This window comes from Rhodnius prolixus, unplaced genomic scaffold (assembly GCF_049639745.1).
Source record: "Rhodnius prolixus isolate KJV_2025 unplaced genomic scaffold, Rpr scaffold_1, whole genome shotgun sequence".
NCBI classification, from domain to species: Eukaryota; Metazoa; Arthropoda; class Insecta; order Hemiptera; family Reduviidae; genus Rhodnius; species Rhodnius prolixus.
In genome coordinates, this window is record NW_027411581.1 from 437,891 (window position 1) to 458,166 (window position 20,276).

Sequence of the window (20,276 nt, forward strand, 5' to 3'; positions counted from 1 at the left end):
GTAAAAGAAAATCTTATGTTTTAACAATTGATTTTTCGGTGTTTTTCTTCAAAAAGATGAGAACATTTCTAGAAAGAAATAACCATTCCTAAACTTTCTCGTGAAATGAACATATGGATTGAATGGAACAACTAATGTTTTTATACAAGCCTTAATGTTATACTTAATAATTATCTACTTTTGATGAGTGATCGTTGTGACTCAATTACTGTCAAATTAAGAAAATATCTTTTTCCATCTTACATTAAAAAATGTTACTTGATTGATTTCAGGCTAATGTAAATTGGTTTTGCCTTAATTTGAAATATTTTGACTTGTTTTTAATGATCACTTTTATGTTTGTTCTAGAGCAAGACTTTTTTTTATTTTCACTTAGACTTTTTTGAACTGATACAATATCATTTTATTTACCTTTCAATTATTTAGTTCATACTGCGTACACTAAATTACAGACGAAACATACTAATAATAATTAAATAAGGGTCACGAGCGAGACGATTAATTCTTGAATTCGTTTTTTAAAAAATGTGGGTACGAAAAATCCAAATGTGATCTAAGCATTCAAACGAGTGTGTATGGTTAATTTTATTGCTGGAAAATCTGATGAGCAAAAATGGGAAAATAGAGTTACGATTAAATTTAAATCTTTGTTCGAATGTTCAAAACATACAAATCTAAAAGCTACTGCTTATTATTACCTTAACAAAAACTTACAGTTTAAAAAGTTAAGTATAAGGGTTGATTAAACGCCAAAAGGTACACAAATCAGCAAGTACCCAACATTTCATTAATACTTCATTGATATTATTTAAGTAAATTTACCGCATTAATTTTCATTAATATTTTTTAAGAATTTATTAGATGTCACATACCCTTATGCTGGCCAGTTCATTCATAATAGTTATAATTGTGATAAAATGTATATTATATCTTCGTATAAATAGGTACTTTATTTTAACTCTATTCCAAATTATTCTTCTGATTTCTCTTTAATTTGCCCTTTATTCTGAAGTTGTCACATATACATGCATGTTAAATTAGAAAAAGACAAATTTAGAGTCGGCTACTGTTTAAATTTGAATCACGGAGGATTTAAAACAATATTTCAGTCTTGAATTCGTCTTACCGAAATATTCGTGAGCACAATTACACACAGTTAATAACAAGTAGATTATTCAAAATTATTTATTCATTTCTCAATTGTAATTTAATTTAGTTCCCCTAATTTTACTTATAGTAAAATACTGGAATAATTAGCTGTCCTAAAAATATGCATATCTTATTTATTTTATATTACATATACACAACATTGTGGGAAGAACACCTAGATGGAGAATGTAATTGAAGGAAACTATATTATTTACGATAAAGCCAGATTGACTACTACATAAAATAACAATTACTTTAATTGAAGAATGAACTTAAACCGACGATTTTTATTTAAAAATAAAAATAAATAAACAAAATCATTGATGTATGTTGGTGTAAGCATTTTTTAAAAATTTTTTTGAATTTTTAAGCCTCATATTTTTTTATTTTTATAACGTTTTCTTTTTCACCTGTAATTAATAGTTTGATTATTATAGATAAATAGATATTACAGTCAATCTAAGTTAAATGATGTGCTACTTGAACAAATATTTTGTAGATGAAAATGGCCAGCATAAGGGTATGTGACATCTAATAAATTCTTAAAAAATATTAATGAAAATTAATGCGGTAAATTTACTTAAATAATATCAATGAAGTATTAATGAAATGTTGGGTACTTGCTGATTTGTGTACCTTTTGGCGTTTAATCAACCCTTATACTTAACTTTTTAAACTGTAAGTTTTTGTTAAGGAGATTTTTGTACCTTTTGGATAGATTTTCCTTTTTGTCTATTAGCAAAGTTACGCCTGCTTTACAGATTTTTTTAAAATTTGGAATAAGCTATTCTATCATTATAACCTGATAAGGTGTTAAATCAGAACCGTAATTACCACTAGAGAGATCTTTTTAAAGAATGGTTATAGTTGCGGTCCCCAAACCATCCTCAATAACCATTTTTTGGAGAAAGCGTTTTGAATAAAATAGGAAGGTATTTGTACGTAAATAGCAAAATTAAACTGCGATTTCAGTACTTCCTTTTAAGAGGAGCAAGAAAAATAAACTGCGATTACAGTACTTCTCCCTAAAAGGCAAAGATTTTGAATCGAACGACAATTCATTGATGTAAATCGGTTCACTCATTGATAATTTTAACGATTGCAGTACTTCCTCTTAGTAGGTGTAAGAGCATGATGGCACTTCACAGCCACGTAGAGGAGCTTTAATCACTTCTTCGTGCTAAATTTTATCAAAATCGGACTAAGCTTTGTAGAAATATTGGTAATAATAGTTTTAGAAAGGGCCTTATTTGGGTGGGGCGAACTCCCCTCCTTATGAGGCATAGCGTCGAGACTTTTAAAGTACAAATCTGTACAAAATTTCGATTCGAATGACACTTCATTCATGAAAATCGGTTCACGTGTCGATAATTTGAAACGATTGCTATACTTCCCCTTAACAAGTGTAAGAGCAGATCGTCGCTTTATTGTTAGGTAGGGGAGCCCTAACCCTATCATCCTACCAAATTTTATCAAAATCGGGCCAAGATTTACAGAGTAATTAGTAATAATAATTTTGGAGGGGGCCTTACATAAAGGGGGCTAACTCCTCTCCCATTCGATGCACAGGGCCGAGACCCCCAAAAGGCACATCTACATAAAATTCCCAATCGAATGACACCTCATTCATGAAAATCGGTTCACGCTTTTAGGCGCTACGTTGTTTACAAAAAAGGTAACAACAAGAACAAGAACAACAAGAAGAAGAAGAAGAAGAACAAGAACATTTTTTGAAAAAGCGGTTTTTGCTCATTTTCGGCAACTTTTTTCTCGAAACCTATTAGATCTGGGTGGTTGCAAAAAAATTACAGTTATGAAGGAGGGTTTGGAGTAAGATTTAAAGAAAATTTGGGAATTTTATCTTTTATAGAAAAAGAGAAAAAAATTGTCAAAGTTGGGTGTTTTTCAACGTTACGCTTTTTCGTGCAGTTATTGATGGTCAACCCTTATACAACTGTCCTACCGGACAGTTTTAATTATTTCCTTGACCATAACATACTACATCAATTACTATTCAATACAAATAAAAAAGATCTCTTTAAGAAATTTTTAACTGAGTAAAGACTTCTGAATGTAGCTGTAAACAGGCCTCAACGTTTGTTTTCAGTAATCATATAAACTGTAAGAAAATAAACCGGTAATTATTTTACAGTACTTATTCCAAAAATAAAATAGATTATGACATCTGAATCCATTCTATTCATAACGAACATATCACCTCTGTGCCTAAAGAATTTATTACAGTTGAAAATGTGTTTGGGTCCAAAATAATTTCTTACAGCCTACTAAATTAAACTAAACTAATTTTATAATAAATGCACCTCAAAAATTATATTTATTCAGCCACAGAATATTACTAAAAATTATCTGTAAATGGAAAAGCCCTCCTACACAAACTATTAGGTTAGTAGATAGTTAAAGGATTATTTAAATACGTACACAGCCGAAGATGCTATCATTTGTCTTCTTAGAAAAAGTTTGTTATATTTCACAAATTCAACAGTTAAAACATCAACAAAAGTCATCTATGAAAATAACAAAAGAAAATCTGCATACATTTAAGTCAATTTAAATCTCATTCCACAACAAAGTAAACACCGTGATCCAGATGGACCTCAGTGTTGCCATCTTCCAATAAGTTTCTTTAGACGATGTCAATTATCTTTCTCTTTAAAACAAAGATGAATTATAAAACAATTCTCTATATATTCGTTTTTTATAATGAATATCTGATTAAAATACTAATATTGGATTATTAATTCATTTTTTCATGAAGTTGTAATTAAGAAAACCTTCATTCAACTAGGCCTCTGATTTGCATACTATGTCTACAAACAAGAAAAAAAGAAGTCATAGACTTTCAAGATTTAAAGATAAAATATAAACGTTTCACCTTTTGAATAATATTTGTTAATGCAAGTTTACTAAGCTAAGAAAACATAAAACACTAAATAAATCGAAGTAAGTTTTAAACAAATTCTTCTTCTGAAACACTTTCTCCTTTAATGTATAATAAACCAATTAAAGCTTCATAAAAATAATCAATTTATTCTAAGATAATGAATTTTGAACCATCTTTCTAAAGGTCTAATAAATAAAATTTCCTCTCTGAGAGGCTGAGGGTTTTACACATTAGTCGTTTTTGCCATAGGAACTTCCATGATCTTATCTTAGCAAAATCTGATAACTTATTATACCGACTGATTGAATCTCAAACATAGTGTGAGGGGCCGTTTCCTCCTCTCCCTGATACAATTTCGCAGGGAATCTGGATTAATAACTTCTTAATAATTCTGTGAAAAGAAGAGTTTTGTGTGACGACCCTGATGAGTATCTCATGAGAAAATGAGAAAATCTCTTTTTTTGGACGACCTAGGATGTAGGATGTTAGGTAAGTTGTAGCCTGATTGAGATTCCTATAGGAAACAGGTGTCACTCAAAATTTATAAGAAATTTAAAGACAACCAAATAAAAAAAGACACATTAAATACAAACAACAAATCGACAATAAATTCGATAAAAAGTTTATAATTGTAAACATAGATTACATAACCTAAATTTGGCGCTAAAGCCATTGCAAGCTATCTTTCTAAAAAATTTATGTTACGTATGTTAATGGTATGTTTTAGGTTTTGTTATTGCATTAATGTGTTGTCTACAAAACATTCTATTTGATCAAATTAAGTTAGAATTTTAAGCAAAACTGCCAAATTTTATTGGGTCCCTGTTTGGGCCTTTTATTTCTCTGAAGAAAATGGAAAAGTTAATCTTGCTGCTGATTCTTATGGCTCAGTTTATTTTCAAAAAGCCTTCTTAGAAATTTTTGAATAGCATGGACTCAAAATTAGGCAAATGAAGAAAACTTTGTAGAAGAGATAAAAAGATCTGAAGGATGTGATTCTGTTTTGAAAATTTATTTGTAATTTTTTCTTTAAAGTAGAATTATTTCCAATTTTTTAATTTTAAGTTACAAGGCAGATGGCGAGGATAATATTTGTTAATAAGAGAGATCTTAACTTAAAAATGATGTTAGAAGGAGGACAATGTTTCAGGTACGTAATTGTAAATTGTACTTTAAGAAGTGATAAAAAAGTAATTCTTTTAAAAAGAACTTCCATTAAAAATGCATCCATCTAACTCGTGTATCTTATCAACCCAGTTGCAATCGCTAGATTGCATCATGTAAAAAGAAGGAGCTTGGGATATAGGGTAGTAAAGTAATCGCCTATTTTTTCAGGCAGAGCTTAACTGCAGCTACCAAGTTAGTGTCGTGGACGGGGGCGGAAGATCATACAGTAATATAAACCATTTTTTAATAACAAATAAAAAGTAGTCATACGCGGGATTTGAACTGGGGATCTTCCTCTTACAAAGTCACGCTCTTTACCTCCGGGTAGGCCTTATAATCCTCATCTTTTGGCTGCAACTTGTTCTAAATGTAAATCTAATCACTTTGTAATTAGCTGGCCTCTAGTGTTCGGAGTGGAATGCTTGACAATACCCTGAGGAAATCAGGAATAACTTTTCGATACTCTAGGTTTGGGTACCATTGTGTCCTAAGAGTTGTTTCAGGGTGTAAATAGCATGTGTATAGTATGGTTCGTTCTTACACGTTAGGTTTTATTTTTATTTTTTTATTTTATTTTAAAGACGGCATTGCCGAACTTTCTTTACAGTTTGTTTGGATCTCTATTTTTAAAGCTTGAATTGCTTTAAAGTTTTAGTGTTGAAGTTCTACTATTCATCTACTTTCCTGGTTGATATTAAATAAAGCTGTTAAAATAACGCTTTAGAGAAGTTAATAAATCTACAAGAGCTTTCCTCAGGATAATAAACCAGCTAGTTCTTTTGGACTCTTAGTGCAATGTTTACTGGTTTTATTTAGGGTACTTTAGCAAGTGCATTTCACTAGTACATTTGGTTTATTAATTCACCCATTTAAGGAAAACACAATGATTTATATTTAATGATATTTAATTGCTGCTAATCTTTCCCATCTGTAATACTTTTAATTTTAAAAAAACTCCGAAATGAGCTCTTTAGCGGATTAATTTTTTACATATATTTCAGGTGGAAATCTAATGGAAGTAATGAATGGACAGGTGTGTTACAGAATTTGTTGTGGGTTATTAAACAATTCGATTATCATATTGAATATGAAGTATTTGGAGACAAAGGTTCACTTAATGAAGCAAGTGAAGGAGTTTCAAATTCTAAGCAAATTCTGATCAGTAACCAAGATAAAACTAAAAATATGGATCAAGTGCTCATAGAGTACCTAAGATTAGATCATGAAGTAAATAATTACTATGGAGAATGGTCAGAAAAAGATCTTCATTTTAAAAAAGTTGCCAAAGATTTCTGTGGAATCAGAATTTTAAGTCAAGATCCAGTCGAAAATATGTTTTCTTTTATATGTTCTTCAAATAATAATATTAAAAGGTAAGAACTTTTTTTAAAAAAAAATCCTTATTTGGATTACCCTTCCTAATACTTTGTTCTTTTATTTTTATTATTTTTGGTTTTAGGATTACACATATGGTTATGAAACTTTGCGAATTGTTTGGAGAGAAAATAGCAGATCTAAATGGATGCTCTTTCTATAGCTTTCCACTTATATCAGCTTTAACCCAAACTTCGGTAGAAGAAGAATTGAGGAAGGCAGGTTTCGGTTACAGAGCCAAATATGTACATCAAAGCGCAAAAATGTTGCACAGTTTAGGTGGTATAAATTTTTTAAACAGATTAAAATCAGACTGTTTCGAAACAGCTAGAAAAGAGCTAATGAAATTCCCTGGCATTGGCGCGAAAGTAAGTATTATTGGAAACTTTTACTCACTAAAAAGTAAGCACCATTGATAAAAACATTTTAACTCCCACCCTTTATCTCAAGAACGGTTAGTTGTATAAAAAATTGCATAGAACCAATTTTATTCTCTACAACTTTTGTAATAACTTTAAATGTCATTTAGAGTAAAGGAAAAAAGATATTTACAAAAAAAAAAAAAAAAATAGAAGATTTTCGTGACCTTTGTCACTGATTTCCGTACACGAGATTCTATGAGACTTTTGAGCCAACTTATAAAATGCCAAAACGAAGATTTATACAAGTTTATAGATTTAAAAAAAAATGATTTAAGCTCCATCGACATCTGAGATTATTTGCGCCCAGACTCTGGTCTCTCTTCAGATCGCATAAATCTTTCGCCTTTTAAAGCTTATTATTTTCCATTCCAAGTTTAAATCCTAATTTTACTGGGCTGTACCTTAATTCTATTTCTTAAAAAGGATATTAAATATTTTATTTCAATATGAGTTAAAGATTTTATTGTTTGTATAATATTTTATACATTTATATTTGGTAATATTTGTAATCTGACTTCTTTTAGTTAAATTGCATCTGCAATTCGAAAACTTTTAATAAACACTGATTTTAGGTTGCTGATTGCATTTGTTTGATGTCCTTGGGCCATCTTGAAGCAGTGCCTGTTGACACCCATGTATTCCAAATTGCATCAAAATTTTATTTACCTCATTTAAATAAGGTAAAATCCGTTACACCTAAAATTTATGATGAAATTGGTGATCATTTTAGAAAACTATATGGACCTCTAGCCGGTTGGGCCCACGCTGTAAGTAACTTGCTCGTTTAAAAAGTAACATCTCATCTAATTCGTATGATTGGTATTAATTTTTATAGTTCATAATTTAAAACAACCTGAGTTGCGTTACATGCCATTTATTATTGATTCTTCATTGATAGGAAGTCTTTCAATTATATAATTTATTGGAAAGACATACCAAAATTTGTTGTTTTGTTCTTATGAAAATAATTGTTATTTTACTATTAATACTCATATAAGGAAGGGACTAGCTCAGTGGTCAGCGTATATTGGATTCCAACGCGGAGTTCCAGATTCGAATCAGTCTGCTAGCCCTTAGATTTTTTTCACCTAGGAGCTTCTTACAGCTCATTGTCACTGTAATACTGATGGTTTTTTTTTTTCTAGATTTTTAATAAATATGAATTTTGTAGGTCCTATTTTGTGCTGATTTGAATACTTTTGGAAATGAAAGTGGTAACTCGAGACTTCCTAATAAAATTTCAAAACGTCTATTTGATAAACATGCTGCTGCAAAATCAGGTATTAAAATAATAATTGAATAGTACATTTATTTTTTCGTGAATAATTAATCATTTTTATCTAAATATTTTAAAAATCAGCAAATAAATCTACAGACGGTTACAATTAAGAATAGGTATATTTGTAGTTTCCCTCCCAGATAGTTCCAGCTACCGTGAAAATATTGAAATAGAAGAGGGAACACTCGAATGTTCTAGAAAAGATTTAAACTTAAGGATCACTTTAAACTCAGGACAATCTTACAGGTAATTTGTGTTGCTGTTACTTATTTTGTGTAAAGTTGTAATATTGTAAAGTTTCTGAATTATAGACAATGCTAAAATGCGGTGAACTGTTTGCAACATGCATGGTCCTGTCATAAAGAACATATTTACTTTACCTAATTAATTATAATGTGCAGTTTTAAGTTTTCGGTAAAGTGGCCATTTTCATGTTAATAGTGTAAAAAACCTTTCTTATTGTGAAGGGGGTCAGTGGACTAGTGTCGTAATTGCGGACTATAGTGGTGAGAACTGCTGAGTCGACATAGTTGCTACAACTGGGCTACTGGCTGGCCTTGGGGCCAGTTTGTAACGAGATTATTTGTTGAGAATTGTGTTATATTTCGAGTTGAATATTAAATATAATTATGTAGTAATGTATATAACTAAGCTGTAATTGGAGTGACCATTCCGTATTACCTCGGCAAACCTTACACTTATTTTTTCTGAAAAATTTAAAGAAGTATATTGAAGCTTAGTACCTTAACAAATATGCTTTACTTACTTTTCCATTTAATTTTTTATTTTACTTAGGATTCTTTTCTTTCTTGGAAGAATTTGTCTATACTTTTTTAAATTGTATTTGCCATCATCATCAGCTCCTGTAGTTTGGACAAGCTCCATGCTAATAGCATGCATCCATGCATCGTTCACGATTGTATCAATTTCGTTAGCAACATTTTTACTAAAAATAGGTTTGAGTTTAGGGGACACAGTTCTATATCAAATTAACCTGGTATTGGTTGAATGTCTCTTTAGTAACATATATGCATTCCAATATTCGGCTCCTCAGCATATTCGTCTGTTAATGAAAATGTATTTGTAATAAAAACGCTTTTCAAGTTGAAGAGAAATACAGCAGTTCACATCAGCGCTTTAATCAGGGTTCTTTTTCTCTTCAGTTTTGTTCTTATGGCGTATTACTTTCTGGAGGTAAATAATAAAATATAGTGGGGCATCAAAAAAATTATCATATTTGTTAAGGTACTTTTGTTTGTGGTTTATTACAAACAAATCTTTCACTCCCAAGTTATTTTAAAAATTAAATCGGGCACCAGGTTTGTTACATTAACAATTTTATTGAATTTTTGAATCCAACAGGTGGCAAGAAGTGAAGACTGATGTTTGGCGGGGTGTCTATAATGATCGAGTCTGGACACTATATCAGAGCGATGTTAAAATAGATTTCACAAGTACGCGCCACGTCACTGTCGGACCGCCCGAGAAGAAGGGCATTATGCAAAAAAGTGTGGTAAAGCAGCTGCTGTTTGACTACTTTCGCATGGATTTTCCATTAAAAGAATACTATCAGAGATGGGCAATGGCAGATCAACATTTCTGTCAGATATCTAACAAGTTTCATGGCCTTCGAATGATCAAACAAGACATTGTTGAAAATTTATTCGCCTTCATATGTTCATCAAATAACACCATAAACAGGTAATGTCAACTTTATAATACCACTGTCAAAAAAAATACCTTAACTAATGATAAAATTTTGTTCTTCCAGAACGAGGAGTATGGTGGAGACGCTATGCAAGTTATATGGTGAAGAAATAGTGTCTTTGGATGGCAATACCTACCACAGTTTTCCATCAGTGATTCGACTTGCAGAAGAAACAGTAGAAAGTGAATTGCGATCATCTAATTTCGGTTTCAGGGCATCTTACATCAGGGATTCAGCTCGCTACATTCTAGAACATGGAAATCAATTGTGGCTCCACAATCTTTGCCAACTTTCATATGAAGATGCCAAAACTGAATTAATAAAACTTCCTGGAGTAGGTGCCAAGGTAAAGAATGAATGCCTTCTGATTTTTCACTTATAATTATTTAAAAGTTGTAAATTATTATTGTTTAACGAATTTGAATTTGTATAGATTGGAAATTGTAATATTCAAGTATTCATAAAAAAACTATGTACAGTAGATCAAAGTTGTGGCTAAAATTTCAAAAAGAAAATTTTGACGCTAACATTGACGATTTACATCACGCGTGGGAGATCTAATGAGGCTCCAGATGGTGTAAAGTCGACCCTCCAGTATCCTGCCAGATCTGTTTCTCCAAAGAGTAGCATCTAGAAAGATTCGAGAGTTTTTTCTTTCTCCAATACCTAGACGGCAACGGATGTGTTTACGTGGGATACAAAATTACATCAAATGTTGTAATGAAAGTCACTTTTTGTATTAAAGGCTCGTCATCATCTGAGATATTGGCGCCCATAGCTTTTTTCATTTGTACTGCCGATCTCAGGACAGTGTTCTCTCGCTACAAACATCACTGTCAATGCATCTACACCCAGACAGTGGTGATCTTTCTCATCCCTGATTTGTTATCCAGATAATGCTAACACTGTCTGAGCTTCATCATTCTCAGCTTGTTCCTCAGTAGAAGGCCCTCCATCGCTAGGTTAACTGCCATCTCCTTAGTTTTTATTTACCGAAGCGATTTTCTCAGTGAGTTGGAATTACTAACGCAGCTCCATGCTATAAATATCTTCAGCACCCTAATAATTGGTAATAGTCATTTCAATAAAAATTAAATTTATTAGATGCATAAATAGTTTACGTTTATTTTTAACCAATTAATTATTCATCAAAATTTATTATAACTGTTTCTAATAGATATATTGCAGGTAGCGGATTGCATTTGCCTTACTGCACTTGACCACCTGGACGTCATACCTGTTGACACCCATGTATATCAGCTGGCAACTAAATATTACCTTCCACATTTACATAACAGTGGTACCAGCAAGAGAAAACGTAGTATTTCGCCGAGTGTTTATCAAGAAATTGGCGATAGTTTTAGAAAGTTGTTTGGTGACTTTGCTGGCTGGGCTCATACGGTAAGTTTGTGTTTGGGAGTTTCATTGGCGCCCTGAGTTTTTTCTGTGCACTGCCGGCCGCCATACAGTTCTTTCTCGTTACAGACAACAATGTCCGTTTTTGAATAGTGAGCTAGAGACTCCTAGAAAGAGAAAACCTAAGGGCAGAAAGGATTCGAATTCAGGATCTCCGTGTGGAGATTCAGTTCATTAACAACTCAGCTGACCCTTTTTGAGCATTGTATAAGAGGAATTAGTGAGATGTTCGTGCCAGATTTTAATATTAAATTTAAGTTCTACTTAACGAACAACTCCAACCAACCATAACAAACCGTTTCTGCCTCAGGACTGCGCACTCCGGGTCTCTGAGACTTTTTATAATCATGGAAAAATGTATTAAAGTCTAACTATCTTGGGGTAGGTGTTGGTAGAATGGTACGAAGCTTTGTAAACGGAAGATCTATTTATTTGTTAGAAAAATGTTATAAGCAAAATAGGGACTTCTTCATGCTTGTTTTCGCATCAATTCGGCCTGAGTTCCAGGGGGATATTGTTTAAGGGAACCTGGGAACCTTATTCTATCATCTCGACCCCCAATTATATCAGAGTGAAACGACTCATTTAGTTCCTCGACTTCGAGAGGAAATCGACATAGCTTATTATATATACCATGTATAAAAATTGTATATCTAGATTTTTGTATTACCTTAAGCTCTGATTTTTCCATTCTTCTTGCCGTCTTCATTCGGTCATCTGGATTTTCTAGAGCGCCGCGTGTATTCGAAACGCCTCGTTGATTAATTGTTTTTTTCATAGTAATACTTGATTTTATTTCAAACGAATGTATTAAAAAAACATAAATTTATTCTCCGAAGAAGTGGTCTATCAGCTTTTACAAAGATCTTGGCATCTCTGCGAGTTTTCCTACCTACACACAGCAACTGGCATCCCAAAGCCTTTTCTTGAAGCACACCCTAGGGCCTAAAGAGATACTTGGCGTGAGCTACGTTTGGGATAAACCTACAGGCGAACTCTTGCTTCACCATCACTCCCTTCAGCACATTCATAAGCCCACATATGTATACCGTAACACTGGGAAAGCTTTATGGCTCCAACCGGTGCTTTTGATAGTGTAGGACTCCATTCCTTCCCAACATTAATTACTTGCATTTATTTATTTCAGGTGTTGTTTTGCTCAGAATTACGTCAACATATGGATCTTAGATAAAGTTATATTAAGCATCTACAGAATTCAGTAGTTATTAATATTTTTGCTGTAAAAGTGTTTACGTCTATCTTTGCCAACGATTTAACTAAGATGTGAAACGTTTACGTGCGTTAAAAATTATAGTGTTAAATTGCTTAGTAAAAACAAACTGAATAAGAATAAGGTGAGATAAAAATCTATATGTAGATAATTACTTGAAGGTCGATAACTATGGATCAGTTTGTTGTATTGTTAGTCCTAAGCTAAGAAAACTTAAATTATAAACTTAATTTTTTTTAAATAAAAGATGTAAATTTGTTCTAGAAAAAAAATCGTTCAATTATCTGTGTTCAAGTAAAAGTTTGTGCCACTCAGGCACCAAGTGCGTACAAAGTTAGTGTTACCTGGTCATCCACCCACCTTTCTTCATCTGACAAAATAATACTTCCAGAAATCTTGAACTTGTCTTGAAAGAAAGAGGCAGGAATAAAGTAATATTTCTTGATGATCCATATTAGATTTTATTCATTCATTTATTTATTTATTTTTCCTCGAGAGAAGGAGATAAAGGGGCGTTTGTTAACTTCAGTGTGGTCAATTCATAAATGTTATAATGAAACTTATCTTTTCCTAAACTCACTCACTATTTGTAGACTTAAATTTTAAGCAAATTTGAAAACAGAATTTTAAAAAGAAGAGTAAGCTAAATTTGGTTTGAGCCAGTTCTTAATCCCAAAAAATTGAGCGACTTGACTCAATTGCCAAAAAATAATCAAGATTTTCCATTTTCTTTAATTAAAGAAATAATCTTCTTAGATAAATCATAAGTTTCATCATATAATTGTTCTGCAAGGTCAAAATGATCCACATTTGGCCACAAATGATACTCCACATTCATGTTGACTTTCTTCAGTTTCTAGAGTTAGTATTTAAATTAGTGAAAGTTTTGAACTTAAACTAGCTACTTGCATGAACCTCTACTTACTTCGGCATAGTTAAAACTTTGCTCTATGAAAGCTGGTGAATCGTACTCTGCAGCAACAATAAACACTTTAAAATTTTTATTTAAAAGAGATTTCTTCATCAAATCGTGAACATTGTGCGCAGGACTTAAAGCAACAGCTCTTGAACTGCAAAAAAATAACTTTTTGATTAAAAAGTAAAATAAATGAACTATGTACTTCACAATGTTCAGTTAACATAAGGGCACTTATAATTTAACTACCACAAAGTTTTCGCATTATTTTAAAGCGGGTAATTCTCAAATATTTAAACATAAATTTCCCAGAAAACTAAAAATGAACTTAACTCTCTTACTAAAATACTTAATACATTACGACGATACTAATCAGCGCTAATGGCCAAGTTATCGAGGAGCCATTATCAAAAAAAAAGTAAAAAAAAATTGCTAACTTTCGAAAAATTAAAGTTTTTATAACAACAGTATTTTGGTTACCCCGATGGGTCCAGTTTGAAAGTTAAGTGTTTAAATCTTTCATCAGGCAGCAGCATTCTTGAAAGACTTCTACAAATTACTTTAATATTTACATATCAACATTTTTCCATAAAAAGTTGATTAAGGGCTGCTTCTAATGCATCATAGAATGCTAATTTGTCGATGTTTAGTAATATCGTGTATATATTATTGACGGATGATTTTTAATGCTAAGTGTTAGCCTCACGGTAAGTAGCCCTCATCTGAAAGGGCAACTTTTCGCAGATTTTCACTGTGTATTTAGATTACACAAATTTAGATAGGCAACTTTTAATAATTTTCCAAAAAGAGATGTTCTAAGCAGGATTGACCATATTAAAGTTTCACTCCTAAAGTGTCAGAGTTTGAAAAAATGGGATAAAACGTTGAGAAGTTAATGTGAAATTCTAGAAGGATTTCAAAGCAACTAGACTTAGATTTTCTCTTCCTGGAGCTTCTTACAGCTCACTGACCGAGTTAAACTGTTCCGAAAGAACACTGTCCGGAGGCCGGCAGTGCACTAAAAAAAGCTTCGGGCGCCAATAACTTCAGATGTTTACACGCCTTAAATAAAAATAAAAAAATGCAAAATTTTAACTAATTATTTCTAAATTGTTAAGCTTACCTATCAAGCATAAGGTTTTCATTTTGTTCTGTTTTGAGCAGAGGCAGTAAATCGTACAAACCGCTAATTAAAAACACTCCTTTAAAAATCGCTTTATAACTTGGTTCAAGGGAAGACAACCAAGCCTCATCAAGAAGACATGCTGATAGATGCCCTCCAGCAGAATGACCTCCAAACCAAACACTCCTAAAGGGTAGGACAGAGTTTACTAGGTCATAAAGATACACTCACAAATCATCAACTAAACATTCCACAAAATTTTACATCACACATTTTTTGGCCTTGGTAACTCTAAAGATATTTGCAAACTGGCAAAAAGGTTCTTTTCTTTTTAACCTTGGCCAAAACAAGGCCTTGGTACATTTTACCAACACGTATTGAATATTAATTTTAAATAAATTTCGATCTGGGTTATTGATAACTGAATAGAGCTTCAGAAGTAAAATAATATTCGTCTGAAAATTAAATGCTAATTTTTATAAGCATTGACGATTAATCTTAGGGCTTAGGCTTACTTTCTTCTGTGGTTGTCCTGTGTAACCCCACTAACTAGAAACTTGTTTACCTAGCGCTATTGTATACTCCCAAAGCAGTTGGAAATTTGATTAGTACTCAGAGCTGGCTAATATTGCTGATTTATCCGTCGTGTCATGCATGTGTTTAATATATAAACCAGTCAAGAAAACAAAAGCTATAGGTGCTACAACTAATCAAATCAGCGTTACTCAAAAGCAGTTCTTGCAACAATGTTTTTGAAGACCTCTTAGATTGAAAATGTTCAAATCTTACTAGAAGCGACCAGCTGCATTCAAACATAAAAACTGCTGATAGGAGATAACGTAGAGTAGCCAGCCAGCCGCCCCTATGTGAAAAAATTAAAATTCCTTTTTGTGTCTGTCAGATCGGCTCCGTCTAATGAAGGGTTATTAATCTATTGTTAACTAATGTTATAGTATCTGTGTAAATGGGCCCCATCAATTTATAGTAATCCTCTGGAGGAAAATTACAACGGAACTGACCATTTGCTAGTTTTTATTTACTTTAAGATGATATTTGGCTTACCTTACACCGTTATCGATGGCCATTTGAAAGACATACTTGGCCATTACTCTGACATCTTGGATAATTTCTTCAAGAGATACTAGAATTATGAAAGTTAAACTTTAGAAAAGTCGCTACAACAGAGGCTAGTTAAATAATTAAACAATAGGACGGTTTTAATATGCCTTGTATAGATGGTTGTGAGATTAAACTCAACCTTATCGACGTTGTTACATCTTCCTTTACAAGTGAAATAAGCCTACAAGTACTTGATGGTCTTTGTTTTGTTCGTGCTTTTTTTTCTTGTTTATTTTTACCACACGAAGGAAGATGGATTTCGAGATTTAAAAAAAAAAAATACATCTAGGAATTACCTTTTGGTGTTAAGTCGTAGTCTGGAATAAAAGTCTTAATTTTAGCCTTCCAAAACGGTCTTACAACATAATTACTGTCGTTTTTTGAAAGTATTTTCCAATATCCACCGTGAAGGTGTACATATATTGGTGACCCTAAAAATTATAGTTCAGAAAGCTTTTTTAATTTTCATAATTTTATTTTCTTCAAAAACAGGAACCTAACTGAAGAGGCTTATAATTAAGTAAACAGTGAGAAAAAAAACCAAAAACAGTAAAAGTAAATTAAGTAAAGAATTGCTTAACTTTCCAGCAGGGTTTAATGAGCATCTGCCAAATTTACGAAAAGGCAGCAAAAAGAGGTATTTGATTGAGAAAAGGGTTATTTTCAACGTGTACTTTTTTTTTATCTGATTCTCAAACTATTTCCATCGTTTAAAAATATACTGCTAATGAAGGTCTACATAAGAGTATTAAACAGTTAAAATATATAAACCAATACTATATAATTATGTAGAATTTTGATTTCAAATTTTCTTAATTTTTAAAGAGTAATTATTAAACAAAAAATTAATCATAAAAAATAAATGGAATGAGAATCTATTTAACCGTAGATATATTAACTAGAGGCTGCAATATTCTGAAGTTCGAATAATCGGTGGAATCAAATAAAACACAATTTTATCCCAAATTTACCTTTATCAAGATCTGCTCCATAAATATCTACCAAGTTTGTTGGTTTTTCTCCATACTGCAAATCACTTATAAATGGAATTTCACTTTTAATTTTTTCTGGGACTGCAAAGCAACTTTAAGATAATTAGTAATTGTTACAATTGAAATACATAAAATATAAATTAAAATAAGATAAAACCTGAATTAATGAATTTAATATGTCTTTCTAAGATTTCATGTTCTGGTAACCGTTTTGACCAAAATCGTGGGCTGTATTGCTTGTTCACTTGCTATAAAGTAATTATAAATTTGCTTTAGTCTTACCTAATAAAATAATTTTAAAAAAAATCAGTTAATTTCACTTTAGGTACATACTTGGTCTACGGTAGACATCTTAATATGTAGCCTGTTTGGTTAAAAATGTAGAACTAAGTCAAAGAGGTCACATATAATTTGATTGTGGTCTGCCCTATTATGTAACTGATACAAGGTCCATGTGTAGCAAAAAAAATTAATAAAAACTAATCGTAATGCACTATTTATTGGAATATCTATAAAAAGAAGTTACAAGTATAATAAAAATGGGCAAATAATTCAATAAAATTAATAGACTATGTACAAACTCTTCAACATTAATGTCATCGAATCGATTTTTTTTAGGAAAATGTAGCTTTTACATTAAGAAGAGTGAATCCAAATATATGGGACTTAAAACCTAAAATTATATATGTATACATATATATATATATATATATATATATATATGAACAAAATATATATATACATATACATATATGTAGATTAAAATTAAAAATATCAGTGCCAGTGCGCTGGTGCTGAACACTTTCCAAATTTACCTGCGAAACAAAAATTATATTAATAAAGGTTAAATATTTAAATAAAAAATAATTATGAAATATGAATCTAACATTATCAGCGGCGATCTCTTGAGTAAGAGCGAGATCGGCGAATCGGAATACTGCGCGAACGAGACCTCGATCTGGATCTTGAAGCTCTCCTTCTCCACGGAGACCGGGACCTGCAAAATTTGGCACATATTACTTGCAAACTGAAATGCGATTTAATTTATTAGAATACAGATTTTAGTTTTAAGGAATTTGCATAAACGACTCGGTAAATTGATAATTTCTCTGAAAATGTTGCAATAAATTTTATCATGTATTTGTACTTGTTAATTTTGTAATTTTGATACAAAATTATAAGTTTCAAAGAAGAATCTCAAAGATTAGATATTAAACTTATAAAATGAAAGAAATCTATATTTCTGAGAAAACAGTAAATGTACAAATACTCAAGAAACGTTATAAAAAGAAACGGTTTATTAAAAAATAAAGTTACGTGGCACAAAAAAATTAGTTCTACACAAATGCACCGATTTATAAATATATTTTATTTTATATTTTTTCAATGGTGCAAATAATGGGAATAAATAATAATAAAAATATGTATAAAAAAGTACTAATTTTGCACCAGTGTTAAAAGAATGTTAAATATACCCATTATTTAGTTGGCAAATGCGCCTAAATTTTGGGAATTTTGGAAATTCATAGCCACATGCTGAAGTACCTAATACAGCAGAGTGTACACGGTGGTTGGTTGGTCGGATGGTCAAGGGTGGTTGGATGGTTGTATAATTTGTTTATTTAAGAGTTGGTTGGCTGAGCAGCCTCATGTTGATAGTTAAGTGATGATGGATGGTGGTGGATGCAATAAACATGATGTGACACCTTGAAGAAGTTTAGAGGTTAACTTGACCATGACCCTGCAACGTTTGTATAATTTACTTTTCTTCTATCAAACTAGACCCAAAAACCCTGCTTTTCATTTACACATATAGCATCCGAGACTCCTCTCTAACTTACTTAAAAAAGTAAAACGCAATTTTAAACTGTAAATGTAAAGTTAAACATTTCTCAGAACCTGTCAGTTCTAATCGATATTCTCAGAATGTAAAATGAAGAAACCTTGTAAATATTGCATAGTGAAAAAAAAAAATCCTAATGACATATATAACTGCTTTCACCCATTTATCTTCCATGATTCAATACATTTCATGGTTAGTAAATTACCTAGATCTCCTTACTGGGGACCTCCTTCGTCCACCGCCACGACCAGAACGAGTCTTTCCATTCGACATTTCGACAATTATTCGAGTTCCACAACAACGTCTACAATGAAGAAGTACGTCCAGAATTAATAAAAATCAAATTTAAATTCAATAATGATAATTTTTTCTAAAGACTGACCCTGCAATAAATATACACTCCTCAAAAAACAATGATAGCACCACATTTATTCCGGGCCAGTGGTCCGGGTGACCGAGCGTTGGTCACCTTTTGAGTACAAGAATTCATGCTACAGAAATAGTAAACCAGTTACTTCTGACAAGAAACCAAAATTTCTGTGGAGACCAAAAAGGGCATTTACTCTGCAGCATTTTATGACCCCGATTTGTGGGTGTTTGGCAATGTGAGATTCTGAAAGAGCTAAAATTTCTATCAGGAAAGTGTTTCACAGATTCCGTAATTTGCTTTTAGGCGCATTATAACCCCTGGGAATCAATGTTAAATGCAGACTCCATCTTAAAATCAGAGGTAAAGAGAAAGATACTTTTATTACACTCTGAACTAAGTACCAATATAGAGGGAAGATCGTGCAGAGTGTAAGGAAAGTGATTCCATTGATAGTTGTGGAGTCTAAGTGAATGGTGCGAAGACAAGATGAAGAGCTTGAGACAGATGCTGAAATAGATAGTACAATAGTAAGGTACTGAGTATATGAAAGGTAAACTTCTCATTGTTCATGCTTCCCCTTTTTATCGTAATTCAAAGTGTTATCGTGCCAATTTACGATTACAATTGCTGTAATTTAAAATCGCCAGGAATTACAGATCACCAAACGTTCAACGTTACCAGAAATGTAAATCTTCATTTGCAACAAAACTGATTTTTAATTAATGTGAACTGCAATCATTACAAAATGCCCAATCAGATGGAGCATTTGTCATATACCTACACAGCTCACTAAGACATGTACGGAAAGGATTCGAGCACGAAGTATCCCACAGCGATCAAAGAGCTATACCAGATATTTCTGGAAGAAAAATAAGATCTCCCCACAAAAATAAATAATTTGAGGAGAGTGGCCACTTTTATTGGAGCTACAATACTTTAATTAGAGCAAATTGCCTCTACAATGCTCGGTGAATACAAGATTAAACTGACTGTTGCACAAGGGTTATATGCGACAAAAAAGTTTGTACAATAGCCCGAAAATTTTAATGATTCCGAAATAGAAACGCTATAGAAATTTGTATCGATACAGCCCCATACTCCATTCCCTTTACAACGTTGGAAAAAAGACACAAAAAAATATTTAAACTCACACCCGTCGTCTTAAAAGCTCGGATCACTACTTTTGTGATTGATTATTAGGGAAAAGATCAGCTAGAAGTAACGCGTTGGACTCTCACACAGAGATTGTGGATATCGGATACAAA

The 20,276-nt window shown here is 32.0% G+C and overlaps 3 protein-coding genes across 8 annotated transcripts in view; 1 reads left to right on the top strand and 2 right to left on the bottom strand.

Annotated features, from left to right (window-relative positions):
- Nucleotides 1-3,774, bottom strand: part of Tbce (Tubulin-binding cofactor E) — a 30,791-nt gene extending 27,017 nt beyond the window's left edge. Inside the window, exon 1 of the mRNA XM_074123493.1 lies at nucleotides 3,589-3,774. The gene's annotated coding sequence lies outside the window, so the exon portion shown is untranslated. The remainder of the gene's footprint in view (nucleotides 1-3,588) is intronic.
- A 559-nt stretch (nucleotides 3,775-4,333) lies between these two features.
- Ogg1 (8-oxoguanine DNA glycosylase) lies at nucleotides 4,334-12,772 on the top strand. Of its 6 annotated transcripts, none has more exons than XR_012457109.1 (11): nucleotides 4,334-4,540; nucleotides 5,117-5,201; nucleotides 6,220-6,591; nucleotides 6,678-6,960; nucleotides 7,587-7,781; nucleotides 8,186-8,294; nucleotides 8,410-8,539; nucleotides 9,656-9,994; nucleotides 10,065-10,347; nucleotides 10,895-11,070; nucleotides 11,179-11,304. XR_012457109.1 is itself a non-coding variant. In XM_074123450.1 (11 exons), exons 1-11 carry the CDS (start codon nucleotides 4,495-4,497, stop codon nucleotides 12,607-12,609), a joined length of 2,100 nt encoding a protein of 699 aa, XP_073979551.1. In that variant the 5' UTR covers nucleotides 4,341-4,494; the 3' UTR covers nucleotides 12,610-12,772. The 6 variants fall into 6 exon arrangements, 5 of the variants coding, with proteins under 5 accessions (XP_073979587.1, XP_073979551.1, XP_073979560.1 ...); XM_074123450.1 differs by lacking the exon at nucleotides 10,895-11,070 and adding an exon at nucleotides 12,565-12,772 and having other exon boundaries at nucleotides 4,341-4,540; nucleotides 11,190-11,402; XM_074123459.1 differs by lacking the exon at nucleotides 10,895-11,070 and adding an exon at nucleotides 12,565-12,772 and having other exon boundaries at nucleotides 4,341-4,540; nucleotides 8,422-8,539; nucleotides 11,190-11,402.
- A 330-nt stretch (nucleotides 12,773-13,102) lies between these two features.
- KFase (kynurenine formamidase) lies at nucleotides 13,103-18,443 on the bottom strand. The gene is made up of 10 exons (XM_074123628.1): nucleotides 18,344-18,443; nucleotides 17,686-17,795; nucleotides 17,132-17,613; nucleotides 16,956-17,046; nucleotides 16,778-16,879; nucleotides 16,103-16,237; nucleotides 15,750-15,828; nucleotides 14,688-14,873; nucleotides 13,574-13,718; nucleotides 13,103-13,504 (listed from the first exon to the last, which is right to left on the bottom strand). Exons 3-10 carry the CDS (start codon nucleotides 17,147-17,149, stop codon nucleotides 13,361-13,363), a joined length of 900 nt encoding a protein of 299 aa, XP_073979729.1. The 5' UTR covers nucleotides 17,150-17,613; nucleotides 17,686-17,795; nucleotides 18,344-18,443; the 3' UTR covers nucleotides 13,103-13,360.
- Between the last annotated feature and the right edge of the window lie 1,833 nt (nucleotides 18,444-20,276).

Coding starts and splice junctions, on each gene's coding strand:
- KFase (XM_074123628.1), bottom strand. Junction 14,874..15,749: donor GCCATCGATAACGGTGTAAG/GTAAGCCAAATA, acceptor CCTACCCTTTAG/GAGTGTTTGGTTTGGAGGTC. Junction 13,505..13,573: donor AAAGTTTTAACTATGCCGAA/GTAAGTAGAGGT, acceptor TACTAACTCTAG/AAACTGAAGAAAGTCAACAT.
- Ogg1 (XM_074123450.1), top strand. CDS start 4,495: ATGAGAAAATCTCTTTTTTTGGACGACCTAGGATGTAGGATGTTAG. Junction 10,348..11,189: donor TTCCTGGAGTAGGTGCCAAG/GTAAAGAATGAA, acceptor GATATATTGCAG/GTAGCGGATTGCATTTGCCT. Junction 11,403..12,564: donor TTGCTGGCTGGGCTCATACG/GTAAGTTTGTGT, acceptor TATTTATTTCAG/GTGTTGTTTTGCTCAGAATT.